Source organism: Trematomus bernacchii, unplaced genomic scaffold, assembly GCF_902827165.1.
Source record: "Trematomus bernacchii unplaced genomic scaffold, fTreBer1.1, whole genome shotgun sequence".
NCBI classification, from domain to species: Eukaryota; Metazoa; Chordata; class Actinopteri; order Perciformes; family Nototheniidae; genus Trematomus; species Trematomus bernacchii.
The window spans coordinates 1,344,900-1,368,788 of record NW_022987733.1 but is presented as its reverse complement, the minus strand read 5'-3'; the positions used below and the strand labels follow the sequence as shown (position 1 = coordinate 1,368,788).

Here is a 23,889-nt window from a genome sequence, read left to right as displayed (position 1 = left end):
ATAATAGTAAGCTTCACTATTATCTGCTAGCATTTCGTAAACAAAAACCAGCATTATCTAATCCTCAACCGTCATTTTAAATTGTTGTTAAATAGTGACTTCTTAGGCGTTTGAAGTCTTGAATGGTACTGCACGTTTTTACTGTACGTGGTTTTTAGTTCAGTTGAGTTTTTGATTTCATTTTTATCCAAAGCTCTAAATTGAAAGTCCTTCAATTAATAAAATATAAGTTGTAATCTTGTTTGTCGATGGGGTGACTTGCAGCTTGAAATATGCAGTATTGAAAATAACTCTGATCTCCTGTCATTACTTTTTTCTCAACCTTTTCATACGTCAACGCCAAAGAAAAGAAAATTGGAGTGGAGAAAATGGTAAAAGAAAGAACTAAAAGCCTCACTGTTGAGTGAAAGCTCCCGTTAAATGTAAAGGACATGTCAAATGGAGCAAGAACACACACACACACACACACACACACACACACACACACACACACACACACACACCACACACACACACACACAACCACACACACACACACACACACACACACACACACACACACACCACACACACACACACAACACACACACACACACACACACACACACACACCACACACACACACACACACACACACACCACACACACACACACACCACACACACACACACACACACACACACACACACACACAGTAGCCGATCCTGGCCTGCTGCCAGCCAGTGTTCAATCAGTCTTTCCTGTTCTGAAATCTCCTGTAACGGCTGAAAAATAACACTGAGTGAAATACTGGATCCATTAGCCGCTGTGGTAGAACAGAGGTCAGAAAGCAAGTCTTTCTTTTATTTATAAGCATATCCACTGTAGTATATCCAACAGTGACAGCTGGTCTGAGATGTCCAAAAGTGCTGGAAAAAGACTAAATAGTTATCTTCATTATCCAAGCTGAAAATGAAATAAAAACTGAAAAGATAGCTCACAGAGAGTACAAACGTCAAGCATTCAAGGCTTAACACGCTTCAAAATTAACCATTTTTACTACCAAAAAAGGTTTTAAATGACATCAAAACAGGTATAGTATAAGACTATCAGGCATGCCATATTGTGTTTTTACAAAAAAGTGCAGAAGTTTGATCAAAGATTGAACAAATGAGTCCTTAAAAGAATCCGAATCTTGTTCCTGGGCCAGTTCCCCAACTCTTTACACGCTTCAAAATTAAATACTTTTACCCAAAAAAAAAGGTTTTCAAAGATGACAGATTGACATCAAAACAGGTATAGCATAAGAGCATAACGCATGCCAGGTTGTGTTTATAAAAAAAAGGTGCAGGAGTTCATTAAACTATAAATGAATCCTTAAAGAAAATCCAGCTCTTGTTCCTGGGCCAGTTCCCCAACCCTCCACTAAATCTGACAATAAATCTTCGTTGGACTGTTCGAACAAACAAACACAGCCGAGAACATGGCCGACCAACGGTTCCTTGGAAAATGGATTGCAGACCTGGTCGTTAAACAAGGAAACAGAAACACTGCAGCCTCCTGGAGACATCAACATGTGGAGATGCTGGTCACTCTGGCAGGCTCAATAAAACAGGAGAAAACAATACACACTGCCAACCGGCTCCCTTGGTTTCCACATGAACTGGCTCAGCAACCAATGAATCACGGCTGGCGCTGCTTAATGGAAATGATCCGCACAACTTATCTTGGACAGCTCGGGTGAACATGCCCATTGTGTTTGAGCTAACACTGTACTGTAAATGCCAACTTGACCACTTGATCCCCCTGAAGTGTGTTTGTGTAAGCCCATTGTCGGGGTGTTAGGGAAATCACACAGGAGCACTAATGAAATTCTTTCTAGATTGTAACGACTACAGCCACCGGCCTTTGAAGGGCTTAAGGAGTCAACGGTGTTCTTAAATGTCAAAGTCTTTGTAGGGCTTAAAGACGGGCACAGTAGCCACTGGTGGGATGGTTTAGTGTGGTGTTAAGAAGAAATCATCACCCCCGGAGAAAGAAAGAAAGAGACGGAGACAAAGTGATGCATTCCTCCCATAGCAGGAGAGCATTTATAGGATGTGAGGAGACGAGGCATTAAGGTAGATTACAGGAACACACAACCACACACACACTCTCATCTGCGCATGGGCTTTTAAAGATGACCACTGTACAGCTCACCACCAGCAGATAGGACTTCACATGATGTCTTGGTGTAGAGAGTGGTGCAGGAATGAGTCCTAAAGCTAAAACATGAGTCAGCATTTTAGTAGTTTAAGGTTCCTTCGAATACAAGTCACATTTTTAAGTATGTTTTTGGTTAAATTCCCCAAAACAAGGTCTGTGGTTCATACAAGTTTATGAGATGTTAACGTTTTTCTACGATACTACATGCTTCAGTCAATACCCCACTGGTGAAATTCTGAAGCTCTTTGCGTCGGTTGTTGCTAACAAGTGTCTAAATGAGACGACTAAATGTCCCACCCCCTCCAGGACACCCTGTCCTCACTGCTGCTTCAGCGATAGGCTGCTGCATCCCCGTTGTCTCACGGAGAGATACCGCAGGTCTTTCCTTCCTGCAGCGGTCAGACTATACAACCAGCACAGCCCCTAGTTGACCCCCCCCACACACACACACACCACAACACAGACTATATCACCCCTTGCTGCTAAATACCAACAAACTATGTGCAATATGTGCAATATATAAATGCCGTTAATAACCGTGTAATATATACCTGGCTGCTAAATCCTTAGAACTGTTACAAGGTGTGTATTTTGTAAATTGTGTAACTTGCTGCTGTTAAATATCAACCACCTATGTGCAATATGTGCTAGATGTGCAATATATATATATATATATATAGATGCTGTTAATAACTGTGTAATATATACCTGGCTGCTAAATCCTAAGAACTGTTACAGGATGTGTATTTTTTTTAATTATGTAACTTTTTATTTTTTATTATATTTTTTATTGTATCATAACTTAGCACTTCTTTTAAATGCATGTCACATATTTAACATATGTAACATTAAGCTGTCTGTTGCTCTTTTTCCTGCTGTAACTACGCAAATGTCCCCTCCGTGGGACTAATAAAGGTATTCTGATTCTGATTCTGATCATGAAGAAAATTAGCCGCCTTTAGCTTAGCAATGGTGACGTGAAGTAGTTACGCGCTTTTTACTTCTGGAGATCGCATTTACGGTTAAAAAATCACAAAGTAGTGTTAATATTATTGAGATTCTCCTGCTGAACAAAATATGTAAGTATCATAAACATTTGTTAACTACAGAATTATATTTCTGCAATATTCCAAAATCTTATTTTTCTGGCTTAGCCACCTTTAGCTTAGTTGTGGGGTCGTGTAGTCATGTGACCGGATGTAGTGCCTTAAGAGCTTTTTACTTAAAAATGAATAAAGTGTTGTTAATATGTGGAGATTCTCCTGCTGAACAAAACGTGCAACATTCTAAAATCTGAATTGTATTTAAAGCTCCGACTGTTTGAACAACAGTTGATATCTTGAGTTGTTCTTCAGAATTCAGGGGGTGTTTATGTGAAGTTTTCCAGTTTGGAACTATTCTCCCCATTATCCCTACACCACATGAATGCAGCGCAAATGTCATAAAACGCAATGCTAACAAAGTTGAAAAATAATGTATGTAACCACCTCGTGATTCGCATCATTCTTCCTGTGACCTGTTACACCACCTCACCAAGTGTAGTGAAAATGGTTCCAGTAGTTTTCCCATAATGCTGCTGACAGACAGACACACATAACCTTTTTGCTGGAGGTAATAACCCCATCCATCACCTTTGGGAAGAAAGGTGTTGGACCTCATGAATGATCTCTTTGGTCTGAAACACCTTCCCTCGTTTCCTCTCCTCCACCCTGGTATAATTGACCTCCTTACCTTCACCTCGTCTAACTCATAGCCTTCCTCACCTCTGTCCTTCTTTTTTCCATCCTTGCGTGCCCCTTCTTCATCCAACTTGTAATAAACCTTTCCCAAATCCACCTCCAGTCCAACAGGTTCTCTTTCCAAAACACAAATCAGCCCCCGACACACTCCTCCCCAGCTGCTTGGCTTCCAGGGAAATACTCCTTATTTTCAGCTATTTTTAGCATGACAATAAAGCTTAACAAAAAAAGAACCACTTCCCAAAATGTCCAGACATTTCACATTAAATGTGTTTCTAGGGAGGAGAAACTGTTCCACCAGCAGACCCCGGCCAAAGCAAATGTGATCCAAAGGAAACAATAGCATGAAAACACTGATTTCTTTTTATGAGCTGCTTTTTGAACGAACACTGAAATCAGTATTTAAAAAAAAGGACATCTGTGACATTTGAAATAAAGAGGGGTTTTGTGTGTTTGCAGGGGAAAGTAATATCTTCCAGAATTATAGCAGGGCCTGGAAACAAACGCCTGGAGGGAGCAGGGGGATGAACTGGGCCCAGATGTCCTTACGCCGACTCAGCGCTCTGTTAGCAGCTGTTCAGCGCCTTTTCTGTACTCTGTATGAGATGTTTTAGAACAAAATAACTAAATCCAAAAAGTAACTAAACTCAATGCTAATGAAAGTGTTGTTTTGAAGGTTTTTCTCAGTTTTTAAGCCTGTTCCTGTTCAACTAATTACTAAATGTGCCATCGCAGGTTTTCACTGACTGTTGAATGTAGAGATTGAGAATAGTTGTACTAAAGAACATCAGTACCGTACAGCATCTTTCTAGCCTCTTAGAACAATTATACATACACAGCTTAGTTGAATACTTGATTCTGATTGGTCAATTTGGACATTCAGCGGTCTGTTATTCCTCGATAACACGGCACAGTGCAGTCATATCAGTCCGGTTACTTAACGTCAGCTGTGGCCAAAACAACACATTAGTTTTTCCCTTTCTTTGTCAGAAAACACCATTCAATACTTTTTGAATACTATTTTTTATATTTGCGGAGAGCATGAACATGTGGCTTCGTGATGGCTTATCTGTTGCCAGTAAAGAACAAGTGAACAAGAGAAGCAAAGGAGGTTGAAAGACTCAGAGAGCTGCACGTCAGAGAAATCAGCAGAAGAAGACAGACAGGAAGTAAACGCTAACAGGAACACAGTATGGGGTCTGGCAGTGTTTAAAGACTGGTTGATGAGAAAGAAAATGGGAACAGACTTGGACAGTTACAAAAAACCTCGATCAGTCATTTTAAGTTACATGTACATTTCTGTCGCCACAGTTGCAGCCGTTTGTGACACTGACAATTATTTTGTCAACGGAAACAATACGATCATTTTAAATCAATAAAATGATATTATCCTTTACATAACAAGTGAACAGCCAACACAGTTACAGCCAAACAAGCTCAGTAGAAAGTGTGATTGATGTATTCTGTGTTAAACAGGAACCCATTACTACCAATGTTTCTGGAAAGCCCATCGGTCAAAGTGATTATACTGTTAAAATAACAGTTTTGATTGGAACTAGACTAGAACAAACGGAAACCAGCATGAAATGTAAGTATGTGTGTAAGTGTGTGTGAGTGTGTGTTTACCTGTCGGCGAGCTGTAGGACACGGTGACGTATCCGCTCAGGTCAGCAGCGGGGTAGCGGCCGTTGAGGAAAGCCGAAAATGCCACAACTGTGGATTTACCGACACCTGGAGAGACGGAGAGAGACAACATGCGTTTACATTACAACTCAAGCCTTTTCATCACTTCCTGTTTAGCAGCCGTTCCACAAAGCTTCTGTCCCTTTCACCGGTCTTTATAAAAAGTGAAACATATTCTTAAAAAAGAGAAGATAGTATCTACAAAGGCACTTTCTGTTCAACATTGAAGAATGTTGTTTCTAAATTATTATTTTGCATTTATGTATTTTATTTTGGGACAGAAATGTAGAGTTTGGAAGGTGTTTTGGAGGCACCGGGGGTCTAATGAAAGAGTGTTGAGCTGCATTATGGGAGGTGTAGTGTCCACTGTGTTGGGGGTTTGACCCATATACATATAGGCCCTATACTGTCATGATATTATAATAAAGACATTTTCTTATTTAATTATGACTATGTCTGTGTGAGTTTTGCAGATCCCCCAAATGTCTGGAAGTGTAAGCACTCATTGCGTCTTTGAAGATTATATTAAAATGTAATAACTAGGGCTGTCAAGTTAACGCGTTAATAACGCGTTAACGCAAAAAAAAATTAACGCCACTAATTATTTTAACGCGATTAACGCATGTGTATTTTTTGTCCTCGGCCGTCGTAGTTTCAGAGCGCATCGAGTGTAAAATACCATCGACAAGCTGATGCTGACAGCCCCGCTCCTGCCGCCCGCTTGTGGCAGACCACACTTCCACGCTCACTGGCAGGCCCGGACTGGCCATCGGGAGGACCGGGAGGGAGTGTGTATGTGTGGCGCGACTCGCGCGAGCGAGGCACACCTTACGTGTTGTTGTTGTTAGCATCTGGTGCTAGCTAGCTGCGCTAACGGATATAAGGAGCTGTTTCAATGACATTTCGCCGACAACTGCGCCGAGCACTTGACTTTATGCAGGTAGCCAGACAGTGGGACATTGTACGAAAAGTCAGCACACTCAGCACGGATAGTACGCGCAACATGATTGCAGCGTCCAGGCAGCTCCCATTCGAGCATATATGCCTTGAGCTGCACATAGCTCAACGATCCATCACAGTGTCTACACACACACACACACACACACACACACACACACACACACACACACACACACACACACACACACACACACACACACACACACACACACACACACACACACACACACACACACACACACACACACACACACACACACACACACACACACACACACACACACACACACACACACACACACACACACACACACACACACAGTATTATTGTATGAGAGAGGTTCCAGGTTGAATTGAGGTGAATATTTGTAATGTTCAGGTTGTTGTGTTTAATATTCATGAGAATATTTGTCATTGATCAAATGATAATAAACAAACATATAAAGCATATTTGTCCACTCATATGTTGATAAGAGTATTAAAAACTTGAAAGATATCCCTCTAAGGTACATTTAGAACAGATAAAAAATGTGCGATTAATTTGCGATTAATCGCGATTAACTATTTTAATCGACTGACAGCCCTAGTAATAACACATATTAGTCAGTGTGAATGTTTTTTTATGTCTAGAACAGAAGTTCCGTTTTCACTCGGTTTCTCATTGAAGAAAGACATAGAACAAGGAAACAGGAGAACACACACACACACACGGAAATTGAAGTGTCAGCAATTTGGAGGTGAAGACACGACAGGATACAGTCAACCCAATACTGATCAGACCCTGCAACACACACACACACACACACACACACACACACACACAAAATATTGCCAGGTAAGTACAGAGGATTAACAACAGAAACCAGAACCTTTACTCAATTCCAAGTGCCCGGGCACGCACACATACACACACACTAAAATTATATGCAGCATGAGAGAGGGGTGATGACTTGTAGCTTCCCTTCAAATACCCCAAAACCAACAGAGAGAAAGAGGGAGAGAGAGCAAACAAGCTGGAGAGGAAAAGCAGGGATCAAATACAGACAGAGAGGAAAGGATATATTACAGCTAATGGCTTCAGGCAGTCACACACACACACACACACACACACACACACACACACACACACACCACACACACACACACACACACACACACACACACACACACACACACACACACACACACACACACACACACACACACACACACACACACACACACACACACACACACACACACACACACACACACACACACACACACACACACACACACACACACACACACAGGGTGTGGTGGTGTAATGGGGCGTGATGTTCCTGAGCTTGGCATGTTACAGGTGACTGAACCCCGAGTATGTGTGTGTGTGTGTGTGTGTATGTGTGTGTGTGTGTGTGTGTGTGTGTGTGTGTGTGTGTGTGTGTGTGTGTGTGTGTCCTAATGGAAACGTCTATGTGTAATGAATGAAAGTGAGGGGGGCAGTGAGTGTTTGACAATATTCATTTTTGTTGGTTGGGTTTTTCTAAACGTATTCATTAAACTGTACGTCACTGCCATCATTACACACACACGCGCACACGCACACACACACGCGCACACGCACACACACACACACACGCACGCACACACGCACGCACACACACACACACACACGCACACACACACACACACACGCACGCACACACACACGCACGCACACACACACACACACACACACACACACACGCACACACACACACACACGCACACACACACACACACACACACGGGGTGAAACCAGGCTTCTGGAGTTGAAGATAGACGGGGCAGCAGGAGGAGCCGGGATGGATGAGAGGAGATGAAAGGCGAGACGACGACACCTCCCCTCCAACAGACAGGGAGAAGATTAACGATAAAAAGCAGACAGAGACTTTCTCCACACTCCGTCAGCTGCTGACAGCGTGACCTCCTCTCCTCGCCTCCTTCTCACACACTCCTTTAGCATCCATACCTCCTTTTTCCTACTCCCTAGATGCTCCTTCTCCCTCAGCCTCCTCCAATGCAGTAGTTATAGTCAAAATTACATAAATAAATAACATATTTTTTCGACATAATATACTAACATTGTTGTACTCTTTCTGACAAACTTGTCTTTGACTTTTTTCAACTAATAACTCGTTTGCATCTCCTCACTTTCTCAGTTTCTTCCATTCATCCTTACCTCCCTTATCGCCCATCTCCCTCCTTTGTTCCCTCTCCTGCTTCCTTACTGCTTCCCTTCTATGTCACCTTTCCTTGTTCCTCGCTGCCTCTCCTCCTCCCTGTCATCCTGTCTGTCAGCAGAAGGCTTTTAACCTGCGTGAACTTGAGGTCAAAGTGGTCAGACTGCGTTAAGTGCTTTAAGTGTTCCCAGGCCCATTAAGAGCAACAAACAACACCAAAGAAGACACAAAGTGCTCCCTCCTCCTCCTCCTCCTCCTCCGCTCCCTTTCTCTATCCATCTCTTTTCTCCTCAGCTTGTCATCGTGTATTCAGGCACATCTGGACAGGTATAACGTGTGCGACCCAGTGAGACCGTTAGACTGGTCCCAGTGTTCTCAGGAGCATTAACCCATTAACACCACTGCCAACATAAACACACTCCACAAAGGACACTTGAATCCCCGTTTCCTTGCCTCTCCTGCGCTACCTCCTTTTTCTCTACATCTCTGATTTCTTCCCACCCTCATCGGTTCTGTTTTTCTAACTTTCAGTCACCTTCTCATTGCCTTCACAACTTTTTTATCCACAGGTTCCTTAAGCTCTATGTCCCCCTACAAAGCACGAGGAAGGCGTATAATGTCTCCTCCATCAGCTTCCCTTTTGTACAAAGATCTGTATCTCATTTCTCTCTACCACCTTTTTTTTTCTTGTCTCTAAATTTGTGACATTTCATAAAAGAATAAACTCTAGTTGGAATATGAAGACTGAGTCATCACCAGAATTGAACAATATAACCACAATAAATGAAATGAACGAGGCTTAAAGGTAGGGTAGGTAAGAATGGAGAAACCGGCTCGAGTGCGCTAGAATTTGAAAATACACAGCCGGAGAAAATCTGCCCCTTCCTTCAGACTTCCATACAGAGCCCCTCCTCCAACACACACGAACGCGCACATGACCAATGAGGGCACGAGATAAGTTTGTGCACAGATGGAAGGCTGACAGGCAGGTAGGCCATCCAGTTATTTTAGCCGGGCCGGCTAAAATGATTGGTCGTGCTTTTTACAGTATTACAGCTTCCACAGATGACATTTGTATGTATTTATTGTCAAAGCATTTAATGTATTCATTGCTATCGGGATGTTAAGAGCATTCCATGGAATATAACAAGTGTTTCTGAAGTGAATTACCTACCCCACCTTTAACATTGCAACAATAGGTTACATTTAAGATAAGAGATCGGGGTGAAGTTTTATTTGTTTCTTTTTCCATTTGTGGCGGACCTGCCTTCTCTACCTTCATTTGTATGCAGACACACGGCATTCATTTCAAAGGACATTCACAACCATTGCTCTGAGGAACACAGGTTTATAACGGGTAGTAACAATGCAAATAAACACATAAACAAGCACTCTCATGCTCCCTTTTTTTATCTACTTTCACCCCTCTATTTCTCCATGCTCTCCATTCCCTCAGTGTGTGTGTGTGTGTGTGTGTGTGTGTGTGTGTGTGTGTGTGTGTGTGTGTGTGTGTGTGTGTGTGTGTGTGTGTGTGTGTGTGTGTGGTGCAGGAGCTATCCTCAGGTTATATTACTTGACAGCTCAGGTTAAGCCAAGTGCTGACTGTTTAGAAGAGTTGAAGGGTCAAGAGGGGTGGAGATGAGGATCTATACCGCACAGGGAGATGGGAAGTGGGAGTGTGTGTGTGTGTGTGTGTGTGTGTGTGTGTGTGTGTGTGTGTGTGTGTGTGTGTGTGTGTGTGTGTGTGTGTGTGTGTGTGTGTGTGTGTGACGTCCAGAGGGAAACAAGAGAATCAGAGTTGACCATGGGTGTGGTGTTAAACGCTGACCTTTGACCTCTACCGGTCAGCCTCAGGTCGGATCGCTGTTGTGGGTCTGACCTTAAACACAACTAACACGATCTTTACTCAGAGAGAGAAAATGTCTAATAATCCTTTTTTTTTTTTAAACTTACTTACCAATTTAAAAGAGACCATTGTCTTTACGGACAGACAAGCACGTGGTTTGATTGGCTAGAGCTTGTACTGGCATATGATTCGATTGGCTGACGCTTCCGTCGAAGCTTCAAAAGTAGAACATTGCTCTACTTTTGAAGCGAGCAACGCCACGCTTTGCTCCCACAATGCAGTTCGGCGAAGCGTGACGTCACCCCATTCAAAGTGAATGGGCAGAAGCGTTGAAGCTTCAACGCACGCCGCCGTGTGTAAGCTCCGTACGAGGAAGTACTCAGATACTTACAATGTGATTTCTCGTGTGTATGTCTTAGTGTGCATCAGACAAACCAAAGCTAAGTTGAAACCTACTTGGCAATAAACTCTTTTCTGATTATTCAGTTTTTTAAATGTACTTTTTTACACTCCACCACTAATGTGTTGGCAACATGAAGGTAGAAAATGTTTATAATACAAACAACAAAAAACACTGAATGAAAGGAAATAATTACAAAGGGTTTCAGTCTTAGTATTTCTATGTGACTGGACATTTCAATGCAACGCCTGTATATATATTATATATATATATATATTATATATATATATATATAGTTATGTTCAATAAAACATGAAATATGGTGGCTTTGGCTCAGGGGGGGAAATAGTCCTCTACCAATCGGAGGGCGGCTGGTTTGACATGTCACAAGTGTCCTTGGGCAAGATAGTGAACCCCAAAATGGTGTGGGTGGTATGGGAGAGAAACACAGGGATGTAGCCTTTGCAAACCATTGACATGCACGAAAACCTATATAACACACTACAGGGAAGAGAAACCCCCCCCCCCCCCCCCAAAAAGCATAATATAGAATTGGGAGGGATGAAACCCTCTTTAATGGTCACACATGCAGAGCACACAGCACACACAGTGACATGTGTTCTCTGCTTTTAACCCATCATAGTACCAGGAGTCTAGTGCCAGGAGCAGTGGGCAGCTATTGTACAGCGCCCGGGGAGCAATGGGAGTGCGGGGGGAAGGGGGGTGTCCGGTGCCTTGCTCAAGGGCACCACGGCAGGGCAGGAGGTGAACTGGGACCTCTCCAAGTAGCAGTCCACACTCCATATTTTACTTCTGGTCTGGGACTTGAACCGGCGACCCTACAGCTCACAGTCCAAGCCCCTACTGACTGAGCTACTGCCCGACATAATTATAATGGTATAATATTTCCAAATGATTCAAACATACAGCAAATACTTCTATCTCATGATTATTTTGCTGCTCACCACACATCTTGCAAAGTGGTGGATACTGCGTGTGTTAATCATCTCATGAAACAGATCAATGTTGTATACTTTATGAGTCTTCAGGAGGGTGACGAGGGAGAGGGGCGCTGCAGATAAATACAGAGAAAAGGAAAAGATGGGAAGTGAAAAAGGAAATGACAGTAGAGGAATGAGGGGATGTGGAGAAGGAAATAAGAAAGGCAGGGGGGAAAGTGAGAGGGAAGAAATAAAGACATCGGGGCAGAGTGTGACAAATGAAAGAGAGGAAGCAGAGAAAAGATGGAGAGAGGAAACAAGCGGAGAGAGAGAGAGAACAAAGGAGGCAGTGTGTAGTGGATTTAGGGGATTGAGTCGCCATCTGAGACGAATAAAAACTGGAATAACAATAAAAGTCAGAAGGCGCTACCTCCCCTCCTCTTCCTCCCCTTCCTCCCACTATACTCCGCCCACAACACACACACAAACATCACCACTTTTATTGTCCTTTGTTTTCTGTTAAGCACTTTGTGACAAATCCCTTCAGAAAGCTTCGGAGTTAAAGTGGAGTTGACATCTGCACTTACACTGAACACACACACACTCACACACACACAGATACAAGTGTGGACGCACACTGAGCCAGGGAATCAAAAACACATGGACAGCACACATGGACAGCGCACACACACACACACACACACACACACACACACACACACACACAACACACACACACACACACACACACACACACACACACACACACACACACACACACACACCACACACACACACACACACACACACACACACACACACACACACACACACACACACACACACACACACACACACAGTGTGCAGGGAATCAAAGATAGGCTCCGTCTTGTAAACTATTTTACTTTCTCTCTCTCTCTCTGACCTCTGAAATGTCCGAATTGACCAATCAGAATCGTGTATTCAACTATGTAATAATCATGGTTACTGGTGAGTGTATGAACTTGAAGCAGGTGCACTGAACTTCATGTTTCTTGTGTGCACAAATAAATCAAATGAAGGCTCCTCCTCCGCTGTGTACCACAACTATTTCAACAGCTAAACAAATTAGAGATGTGGGCTTTGATTCCTCTTGAAGCTCAGGTGCTATTTGATCTCAAAGGGAAGAGACACTTAAAATAACATTACATGTTACTTGTTAGACGCTTTTATCCAAAGCGACTTACATACTCAGTACTGTGGACAATCCCCACAGGAGCAATTTGGGGTGAAGTGTCTCAGGGACACAACGACATGCTGACTGCAGTGGGACTCAAACTTGCTACCCCCTGATTCGAAGTGCAGCACACTTATCCACACTCGCCACAGTCGCCACAATTCTTATATTTTATTTCCATGGCCTAAGGGAAGTTGAATCAACATTTGTGAACCTATACTCTTCCTGAAAGAGCTTTCTGCTCCGGAGACAATGAATAAGAGGAATATCGTGGAACCACGGGATGTTTTTAATACCAACATTTGATTTATTTTATACAGCTGCCCAATTGACTGTATACAGAGCATATTTGTAATACTTGATGACATCATACATTTCAGTCAAAGCTACACTAGGTGTTTACTGATTATTTTATTAAAGGTTAAAATCTGGGCGAGGTTTAATTCAATCAAATGTTTTTGGTAATGGAAGTTGTGTGTGTAGTGTGTTGTGTTTTTATTGGTGCATGATATACATCTACGTATATCATGAACTTACACACAGTTTGCAGCAGTATTACGTCTACATGTCAGCCACTTCCCGTGCAATCCATAAAAGCAGAGTGCTTTTTTCTTGAGGGAGAAAACATTGAATGTGCGACTCACAGTCCCAGCATTCATGGAAACTCAAAGAGCCTCCGTTGATTTATTTGTTCCTAATTTTCCAGCTCTGTAAAGGATGTGAAACACTCAGTTCGGTGCCAGATTTCACTACTTAGGGTCGGCAAAAGTGGAATTACTATTTCAAGGTTGCATCAGGCCATTTAGGGCCAGAGAGGGGTCACTGAGGCAGGAGAGGAAGAGAAGAGAGGGGAGAAAGGGACAAGAAAGAGTGTGTGTGTGTGTGTGTGTGTGTGTGTGTGTGTGTGTGTGTGTGTGTGTGTGTGTGTGTGTGTGTGTGTGTGTGTGTGTGTGTGTGTGTGTGTGTGTGTGTGTGTGTGTGTGTGTGTGTGTGTGTGTGTGTGTGTGTGTGTGTGTGTTCAGTGACTATCATGTTTCACAGTAGAGAGCTGTTGATTGACTAGTGGAAGCCAGCGCCAGATTTCTGTGTGCAGGAAGACAAAGGAGCGTGACATAAACACGCACGCACGTACACACACACACACACACATACACACACACACACACACACTGCACTTCATTTCAAGTGTGTGCGTGTCTATATTTAAACAGTATATTGTGGTGACATGTGCGTGTGTTTATGCATATGTATCCATGGATATGTATGTATAAGTATTTATATGAATCTGGTATGTATGTCTGGAGTGTGTGTGTGTGTGTGTGTGTGTGTGTGTGTGTGTGTGTGTGTGTGTGTGTGTGTGTGTGTGTGTGTGTGTGTGTGTGTGTGTGTGTGTGTGTGTGTGCGTGTGTGTGTGTGTGAGCGAGGCTTCTGAATCCGACCCGTTTGACCGCTACCTAAACTGGTGTAAACAAAGCGTCCCTTTAGTGGTGTAAATGTGACGGGCAGTGAGTCACCGCCTCTGATCTTCCACATAAACAGTGAAATGTTGAGAGCTGCTGCCAAGAGGAAAAAGCCTCTGCAGAAACACACCGACCAGACCAACCCAGAAGCTTTCATCCTATTTTAAGTTTTCTTTTCATTGAGTTTGACTTTCTGGACTCACTTTTCTATTCTGGATATTGGTTCCTCGTTGCATTAAAATTGATTTAAAAAAAAAATGCAATTACTTTGAATATGTATCATGTAAAAGATTTGTTCCATTATACCTTTAACCAAATAACAATTACAAATACTAACACATTTGAGATACAGGGTCCCAATCTGAGGTCGCGTTAACCGAATATTTTCCGTCTATGCGAAACAGTCTAGCGCAACCTCTGGTCCCAATAGATCTTTTGTGCACCAGTCCCCCATTAAAGAGTTTAATCCTAAATGCAAATGCTTTGATGCAATCGACAAAACTTTAAGTTTGATGTTGGAACTGAAATGTGGCAAAGAAAAAAAAGTTTATAGAATTAGTTAGATGTTCAAGCAGACTTTTTTATTTATTTATTCTATACATATATTTCATGTTTTGTCCATATTATATCTAGTTCAGTCATATATACGGAATATATATTTATTTAATTCTGACTGTAAACTTAAATGTTGAAAATAATTAAAACAATAAGTACTGTAAACTTCAGGTTAAAAAAACAAGTTCTAGTAACTTCAATATTTTGAGTTCCTGGGAGATTTTCTGAGTTTTTGATTTGACATTACTGACCATTTTTTATTTAATTTGACTATTTTGCAGATTACAAAAGCACCACCTAAAAATATGTATATATTTCTATTGTCAACTGTTGGGTGTGGAAATGTGGGATAAGGCACACAGAAAAGCAAAGCCTAACAAAATCCTGCAGTAAATGTATAATATTTAAAGGGGACCTATCATGCAAAATGCACTTTTTGATGTCTTTTATACATAAACATGTGTCCCCGGTGTGTCGGGGAACTCACGCAGCGTCAGAAAATAAAACCCTCTCTCTTTTCCTCCGTACCCAAATCTCTAAAAACGGGGGAACAACGGAGCTGATCCAGATTTGCGTCCGATATGACGTAATATCTGAAATGTGGACCCACGGCCCTATCAGAAACGTTGCTATCAGAAACAATGCCCGACTGTTTTGGTCGGTGTTTACATTAGCATCGCTAACACTCAGAGCTAACCTGTACTGGAGAGCATGTGTGTGAAGAAGCAGGAAATAAAAAGGAACTCACCTTGTGGTATAACCGGCAAGAGAGAAAGCCTTTGAGCTCCATACTGTTTCAGAGAGAATCCTTGATAATCCATGATATGGCGTTTCATCACGGCAGTATTTAGTTCAGACAGTAGCTGCCGGGTCCCGCATGAGCTCAGCCCCCTCCTTTTTTATCTTTTATCAATTTTTTATTTTTTTAAAGCTTTATACCCAAAATCAGCACTTTGGAAACAGGAAGTGAAATAGAGGGATATGAGGCATGGCTAGAATGGGTGATCTGTTTGGTATTTTGAGCAAAACACTTCATAGACATGTTTTTTTATATATTTGTATATATCTGAGACCCATGCTATTGCCTAAAAATAGCATGATATCTGAAAACATTTGACTTTTAAATGCATCAATTTAGTTTAATAAAGGAAATCAGTTGCCTTCATTTTTTTTTAATCCTGCTAACTTGTTCCAGGTTTACAGTGCAGTGATGTCACAGCAATCATTGCCCTGCTCATGCTAACATGTAAAAATCCAATCACAAACCCAAAGAAAAGTGCTGTCTTTATGGCCAAAGTCTCGATGATATCAATAAAACATATACAATCTGACGGTATGTAGCTCGAGGTTTGATGGAAATGTATGCCAGCAGAAAATATGGCAGCATGGACACGGACATATTAAAGAGCAGACGAAATAAATGCAAAACATGTGCATTATAAAATACGGCAGTACAGTATATGAAATGCAAGTCATAAAAATAAAATATGTGATCAGTATAAATGGAGGAAACGGACAGGAGAATTTACAGGAAATGTATTGCGTGTTGTGCAGAAAGTGCATCATGTTTGAATTAACAGTTACAGAGGTCATGTGCAGTGTATGTGCAGATAAGAATGCAGTGTGGTGAAACGCATTACATTTCTGCAGAGACGCATCATGAATCACGGGAGAGCGGTGGTCAGATTTAGGGTTTGAAATGAATGGATGGTGTTCAAACCGCCTGAGAATGCTGCTCACATCTTGAAATCATAAATTCAACATCATAACTGGTACCTCAAAAAAAACTAGGAAACTACTCCTCTCTGATGGATGACGGTTTCCGCAAATGTCGGGAGAAGTTTTAGAGGATAAAGTGACAGGTTCTGGTGCTGATCCAGCTTCAGCGAATGAGTGTGGACACTTTTGACGCTTTGTTAGTATACCCTGTAGCTTTTCATTTGACATATGACCATACTTAATAATCTCTTGTCGCATTTACACGATCGTACAGCGATTTTACAGGAGTTCAACGATATTCCTGTAGTCAACGAGACCAAAATATTATTGTTGGATTTAAAAGATACATTAAAATTCTATTTACTGATGCCATTTATAATATAATTCCAGGCAATCGCAACAATTTATTGTGTGAATGTCCAAAATTAAGGTTTTAGATTGAAAAGAAATAATTAATTAAAATTGAAAAGATATTAAAGGGGACCTATCATGCAAAATGCACTTGTTGATGTCTTTTATACACAACTATGTGTCCCCGGTGTGTCAGGGAACTCACGCAGCGTCAGAAAATAAAACCCTCTCTCTTTTCCTCCGTACCCAAATCTCTAAAAACGGGGGAACAACGGAGCCGATCCAGATTTGCGTCCGATATGACGTAATATCTGAAATGTGGACCCATGGCACTATCAGAAACGTTGCTATCAGAAACAATGTCCGACTGTTTTGGACGTAATATGGTCGGTGTTTACATTAGCATCGCTAACACTCAGAGCTAACCTGTACTGGAGAGCATGTGTGTGAAGAAGCAGGAAATAAAAAGGAACTCACCTTGTGGTATAACCGGCAAGAGAGAAAGCCTTTGAGCTCCATACTGTTTCAGAGACAATCCTTGATAATCCATGATATGGCGTTTCATCACGGCAGTATTTAGTTTAGACAGTAGCTGCCGGGTCCCGCATGAGCTCAGACCCCTCATTTTATATTTTTTATCAATTCTTCTTTTTTTAAAGCTTTATACCCAAAATCAGCACTTTTGAAACAGGAAGTGAAATAGAGGGATATGAGGCATGGCTAGAATGGGTGATCTGTTTGGTATTTTGAGCAAAACACTTCATAGACATGTTTTTTATATATCTGAGACCTATGCTATTGCCTAAAAATAGCATGATAGATGACCTTTAAGGGTCCAACTTAAAAAAAAACACCCTGAGTTCAGTTTGTTTTACTAACAAATGATTTCAGATTTGGTGAGCATGGTGTCCAGAGAATAACTACAAGAAAAGGCAACAAAATGCAATGTATTCTGGGTAACAATGGACACAAATGTCAACATCTGGTAGCTTGGAACGCAGAGCGAAACTTAGTTACAACAAGAAGACTGGATCTGTAGAGAAATGTGCAACCCTGGCAGGATAGAGAAGTGTGTCTAATGATGAAGCCACTTATGAGTCACTTGACTTTTCCTTCCAAGTGGAGGTTTGATTATAATTTGGCAGCAAAAAAAGGCAACAAAGGAAACGTTTCCACTCAGAACAAAAAGTGGAGGTGTGATGTAACACAGTCAGCCTCTCCACATGTACACTAACAGGCAGAGGTTAGAGGTTTAACTCCTGTGGGACGGCGCATTTTATAAATGTGTGTTCTCATGGACACGTAAGCAGCCGCCGATAAAAGCTGGTTTACATTACACACTCTGTAAATGTGTGCACGTGTGCAGGCACAGGAAGAAAGGTGGAAGGAGTCAAACAGAGGAAACAAAGGACGTTTACACTCCTAGAAAAAAGAAAGTATTTTAAACGGGCCGACAGCAGATATCAGTGTTTGGAGGGAAGGGGGGGGGGGGGATTGTGTGTATGCAGTGTCTGGGTGACTCAGATCAAAGTGACCGAGTCTCCCCAGCAGCCAGACGACAGAACACACACTGTAGAGGCGGATAAGGACTGAACAAACACACACCAACACAAACCTCTCTCTGTGTGTGTGTGTGTGTGTGTGTGTGTGTGTGTGTGTGTGTGTGTGTGTGGACTGTGGAGGAGGACGGGATGGAGGAGAGGAGAGGAGCAGATGTGTGTGTGCTGCATGTGTGTGTGTTTGTGAGAGCAAAAATGAAATTAGCTGTTGAAAGATCTTACACAAAACCAGCTGCAGAATGGATTGTAAAACTAAACTAAAAATGTTTATTACCTTAGAATAAACTATTAAGTTTGGTTGGGTTTTCCTTTATTGGAGAGTGTAATATAGGTTTTAGTGCATGTAAATGGTCTGCAGAGGCTAAAATCCCTCTAGAGGGAGTTTCTCTCCCACACACTCACCCCCCCCCCCCCCCCGCCTCAAACACCTCAATTGGACACCTTATTACCTATTATTAGTGAAAGACGTCTGAAAGAAGAAAGGTCAAGACAACAGCATGCAGTACTGACTGACTAGTTCAGTTTGAGACTTGCTCTTTGGAAAATTGCTAAATATAAAAATATGTATGTATATCCTTGAGTGAAAGGTTAGGTAGAACAAATGTGTGACATGTGCAACCAGTCAATGTACTGCTCAACTATTTAAGAATTTCACGAAGGCTTATAATTACAATTAAGTAGAACATAGAACGAGAAGAAAAACACAACACACACACACACACACACACACACACACACACACACACACACACACACACACACACACACACACACACAACACACACACACACACACACACACACACACAACACACACACACACACACAAACACACCACACACACACACACACACACACACACACACACACACACACACAAACACACACACACACCACACACACACACACCACACACACACACACCACACACACACACACACACCACACACACACACACACACCACACACACACACACACCTATGGGCTCCAGGACGAACTGATCCTGAGTGACGGCCAGAGGAGGCTGAAGGGAGACGGTCAGTTTGGGGGACTGAACGACACAACGGGCCTTCACCTTCACCTGGAGAGAGACGGACAGGGAACCAGGGGGAGACTCAGTGTCAATCAATGAATCAATCAAATGATGTTTGTACTGTATAACCCAATATCACACATTACAGATTTGTCTCCGGAGGCTTTACAGTGTGATCAGCACACGACTACCCTAACTGGCAGTTCAATATAAATAAACACTTTCAAGGAACCGCACGATTATGGAATGAAAAACAGAAGAAACCGCGCGCGGGCAGAGCAACAGAGATGCAATAGATGGTGTGTGTGGGAATTCAAAACATAATAAAAGTTACATCATAGAAAATCCAAAGTATAAAAATTGTGAAAGTTTATCAAAAAGATGTGATCATGGTGCCGCTAGAAAACAACAACATGGAAGTCAGAAGGGACCACAGCAAGTGCGAAGGACACATTTAAATCAAATCAAATTATTTATATAGCCCAATATCACAAATTCCACATTTGTCTCGTGGGGGCTTTACAGTGTGTCCTTAGATCTTCGCAGTAAGACTGGAAAACTCCCAAAGAAACCCCAGAGTTATCCGGAAAATTGGAAGAACAGAACAGAGGAGGATCCCTCTCTGCAGGACAGACAGATGTTCAATAGATTCTGTGTGTGTGGATTCAAAAGACATGATCAAATGACAGCATAGACAATCCAGATTATACTATAATGTGAACCGATGTAAAAAAGATGGATCCAGGAGGATGAGAACAATATTCTAGGATCTACAAAATAACAACGTGGAAGTCAGGCAGGGCCGAGGCAAGTGCAAAGGACGAGTAGAGACAAAGAGAGGGAGTGAGGGTAGGTAGAGTCGGCCAAAGCTCACCTGTACGGTAACTGAAGGCACGGGCAGGTCGTCCATATCTTGGATCAGAGCTTGCTGTAGACGGAGAAAAAAGGGAAAGATAAGCCTGTCAGTTAATCATAATGTTTAGACTGATAACATGACTGCTTTTGGACAATTTAGTAGTTGGCAGAGTTAGTGATTAGTCTTGGGGTGTATTAGCTTTTAAATGTTTCTGTATGATACATGAACCCTAATTATATACCTGTTAAGCCCCGAGCCTGTTTTTCAGGTCTCAGGCTCGAAAATGACATTCCCAGAACAAATGACTATAACTTCACTTCTAAAAGGGGTACATTAATAATCTTTCTTCTCAAAGCAATGATAAACCTGTGAGTTGGATGTAGAAAAGTCAGAATCAATATAGAATTTATTTTATTTTAAAGTAAATTCAGATTGAACATAGTAAAAAAAATGTAAATTATAGTGTCCGTCCAAACATTCTTTTTTACTTATAGTGAAAACTACCCTTGAATGATGGGTTAGTAGACTAAAAGCTTTAGGAATCCAAAGTACAACATATAATAAGTACCCTGTATCAAGATTGATGCAAAACAAGTGACATTTGACCTTTTTAGAGAGATTTAGAAAAAGAAAACCACTTCTGGGGTCATATGGGTGGATTTTCCATATCTCTGGAACCCATCGGTCGATTTTGATGATTGGCACCTGTTTTGAACCGTTAGAGCCAATAGAATCGAGAGGAAGTTCCTAAAATCCATCTAAACATTACCCATTGGTGAATGAGTGATGCGTAGCCAGGATGCCCAAAACCGGAAGCTAGGTTGTACAGTAGCTCTCATAGCTCTCATAGCAGCTTGATATGAAATCTCCGTTTTTGACATAAATCTTATGATGGATTATCATAAATCATTTCAAAGTGACACAGAGACATTGGATTAACCTTCAGCAGCGTTTTTATCGTTTTAATGCCATTGAACACAACTTTTGATCAGAAAACAGCAAAGGTAAGACGTTTTTTGCCGTTTTGGCTCCGTAAAGCTACGTTGTATGTTGTCTGGTTTCGCATTCGCTGCCCTGAGTTCTGGTCGCACAGTGATGATACTTATACCTCTGGAATCTGTGGAATCTCAGCTTTCATCTTGTTTGTGCAGATCCGATAAGTAATACTTTTTTCACTCAGGGCTACTTCAGAGCCTTTGTTATTAACCTTGTGTTTCGTTTAGCTAAAAATGGTTAATATTGTCTGATAGCTGAGTTTCTTCCCGTTAAGTGGGTATGACACATTCATAGTTTGTTAAATGTTAAGAAGCCCTCAGACGCTGTTTCTTGCAAGATGTTGCGTTTTAACAATACCTTCTGATTAGTGTCTGGTCCACTATTCTCTAGCTCCTGGTAGCTTTCATCGTTAGTGAATAGATACATTGAAATTAATTGAATTTGTAAATGTGTGTGTGTTTACCGATGGGCTGTCCATGCTGGAGGACACGGTCACCGTGACGATCAGATCCTCCTCAGCGTCGCTTTTAGTCAGGATGTCTGAAACAACCACAGAATAGTTTTTTCCCCAAATATAAAACCAATGATTTTTTTTTTTAAAGATTTTCATAACAGGTTATTAGATCCTCAAAATGAGAGCTACTTCGAAAAGCTAACTGCTGAACATGTCTTGTAACTCCACACCAATTGGTCTATGAAACACATTGTTTACATGTATAATACCTTGTTTGTATTGCTGTCATTAATTAAGATATCCATTTGGGTCTTTTAGCATCTTCATCTTTCAGGAGTTACATTTCTTCCTCATGAACATGAAGTTATTCCACATATTAAACATGATTTAAACACATGGTGCCAGAGATGTGAGCACTTGTGCCAACAGTGGAAACTAAAAAGAAGTTCACTAAAGCTAACTATTCACAAAATGGATTTAGTCCAACTAGTTTATTACACATTATTTAAAGGATTTATTTTATAATGATGTACTTCTTTACCAATTGTAGGTGTTATGTACGTAAATACTGAGTATGCCATCACTGTTACAACCATAAAAGGTGATAAAGAACAATACTTTAGCACTCTGAGGATAGACATTGCTGCAAATGTACATTTTTAACAATTAGAAGGGAAGACAAATGTGATATTCATACTGATTACTGAATCTGGATACACACACAGTTTCTCAGAATGATCACCTAAAAGCTTTATAACAAAGTAAACTCTATAACTCCTCAGTAAAGGGAACTGAGAACTTCCACACCACCACTAAGTGCAATATAAATACCATCGTTACAAAACACTCTGCTATATAACATGTGCAATATTATTAATAATGTTCAATCAATAACGTGCAGTTACGTATCTACCACTAAGGTTTGTGCACTACTAAATACTAAATCATATTTACATTAATGATGTGACCATCTATGTTTCCTCTAGATATTGAATTGCCCTTTTTACCGCACTGTTAGTGTACAGTTTTATTATCATTGTGCTGCTGTGTTTATTGTATCTTTGTAACTCTGGCACAACAATTTCCTTCGGGATAAATAAAGACTTATCTTATCTTATCTTAAAGGTCACCTATTGTGCAAAATCCACTTGTTCACGTCTCTTCTACATCAACATGTGTCCCCTCTTCTTCATGTCTCTTCTACATCAACATGTGTCCCCTCTTCTTCATGTCTCTTCTACATCAACATGTGTCCCCTCTTCTTCATGTCTCTTCTACATCAACATGTGTCCCCTCTTCTTCATGTCTCTTCTACATCAACATGTGTCCCCTCTTCTTCATGTCTCTTCTACATCAACATGTGTCCCCTCTGTGTAAAGAGACTCTGAAAGTTTCAGGAACAAAGATTCTCTCTCTTTTTGTCCTGATCCATTTCTATAAAAACCTCTCTGAAAATGAGCTGATCAGATTTTGGCCACTTTATGATGTCATAACGATGTTTTGTCTTGTGTAACCATTAGCCAATCACCAACCAAGGTAACCCCCCCCCCCCCCCCCCCTTATCACCTGAATCTCCTCCTAGAGCACCATTGCGTTCTTTTTAACCAAATCTCTCTGAGGGGCGTGGGGAGGGGCTCCTTATTTTCATCTAAAGTAACAGACAGAGAATCAGCACTTTGGAAACAGGGCTGAAACAGAGAGGATTCTGGGATGCTGCAATGATCTGTTTGGTG

The 23,889-nt window shown here is 41.4% G+C and overlaps 1 protein-coding gene across 1 annotated transcript in view; it reads right to left on the bottom strand.

The window, feature by feature from the left end:
- The window catches only part of bbs9 (Bardet-Biedl syndrome 9), a 186,893-nt gene that overhangs the window by 123,524 nt on the left and 39,480 nt on the right, over positions 1-23,889 (bottom strand). The window contains 4 exon segments of the mRNA XM_034145825.1: positions 5,550-5,654; positions 19,796-19,898; positions 20,725-20,778; positions 22,166-22,242. Coding sequence (XP_034001716.1) covers positions 5,550-5,654; positions 19,796-19,898; positions 20,725-20,778; positions 22,166-22,242 — 339 coding nt within the window.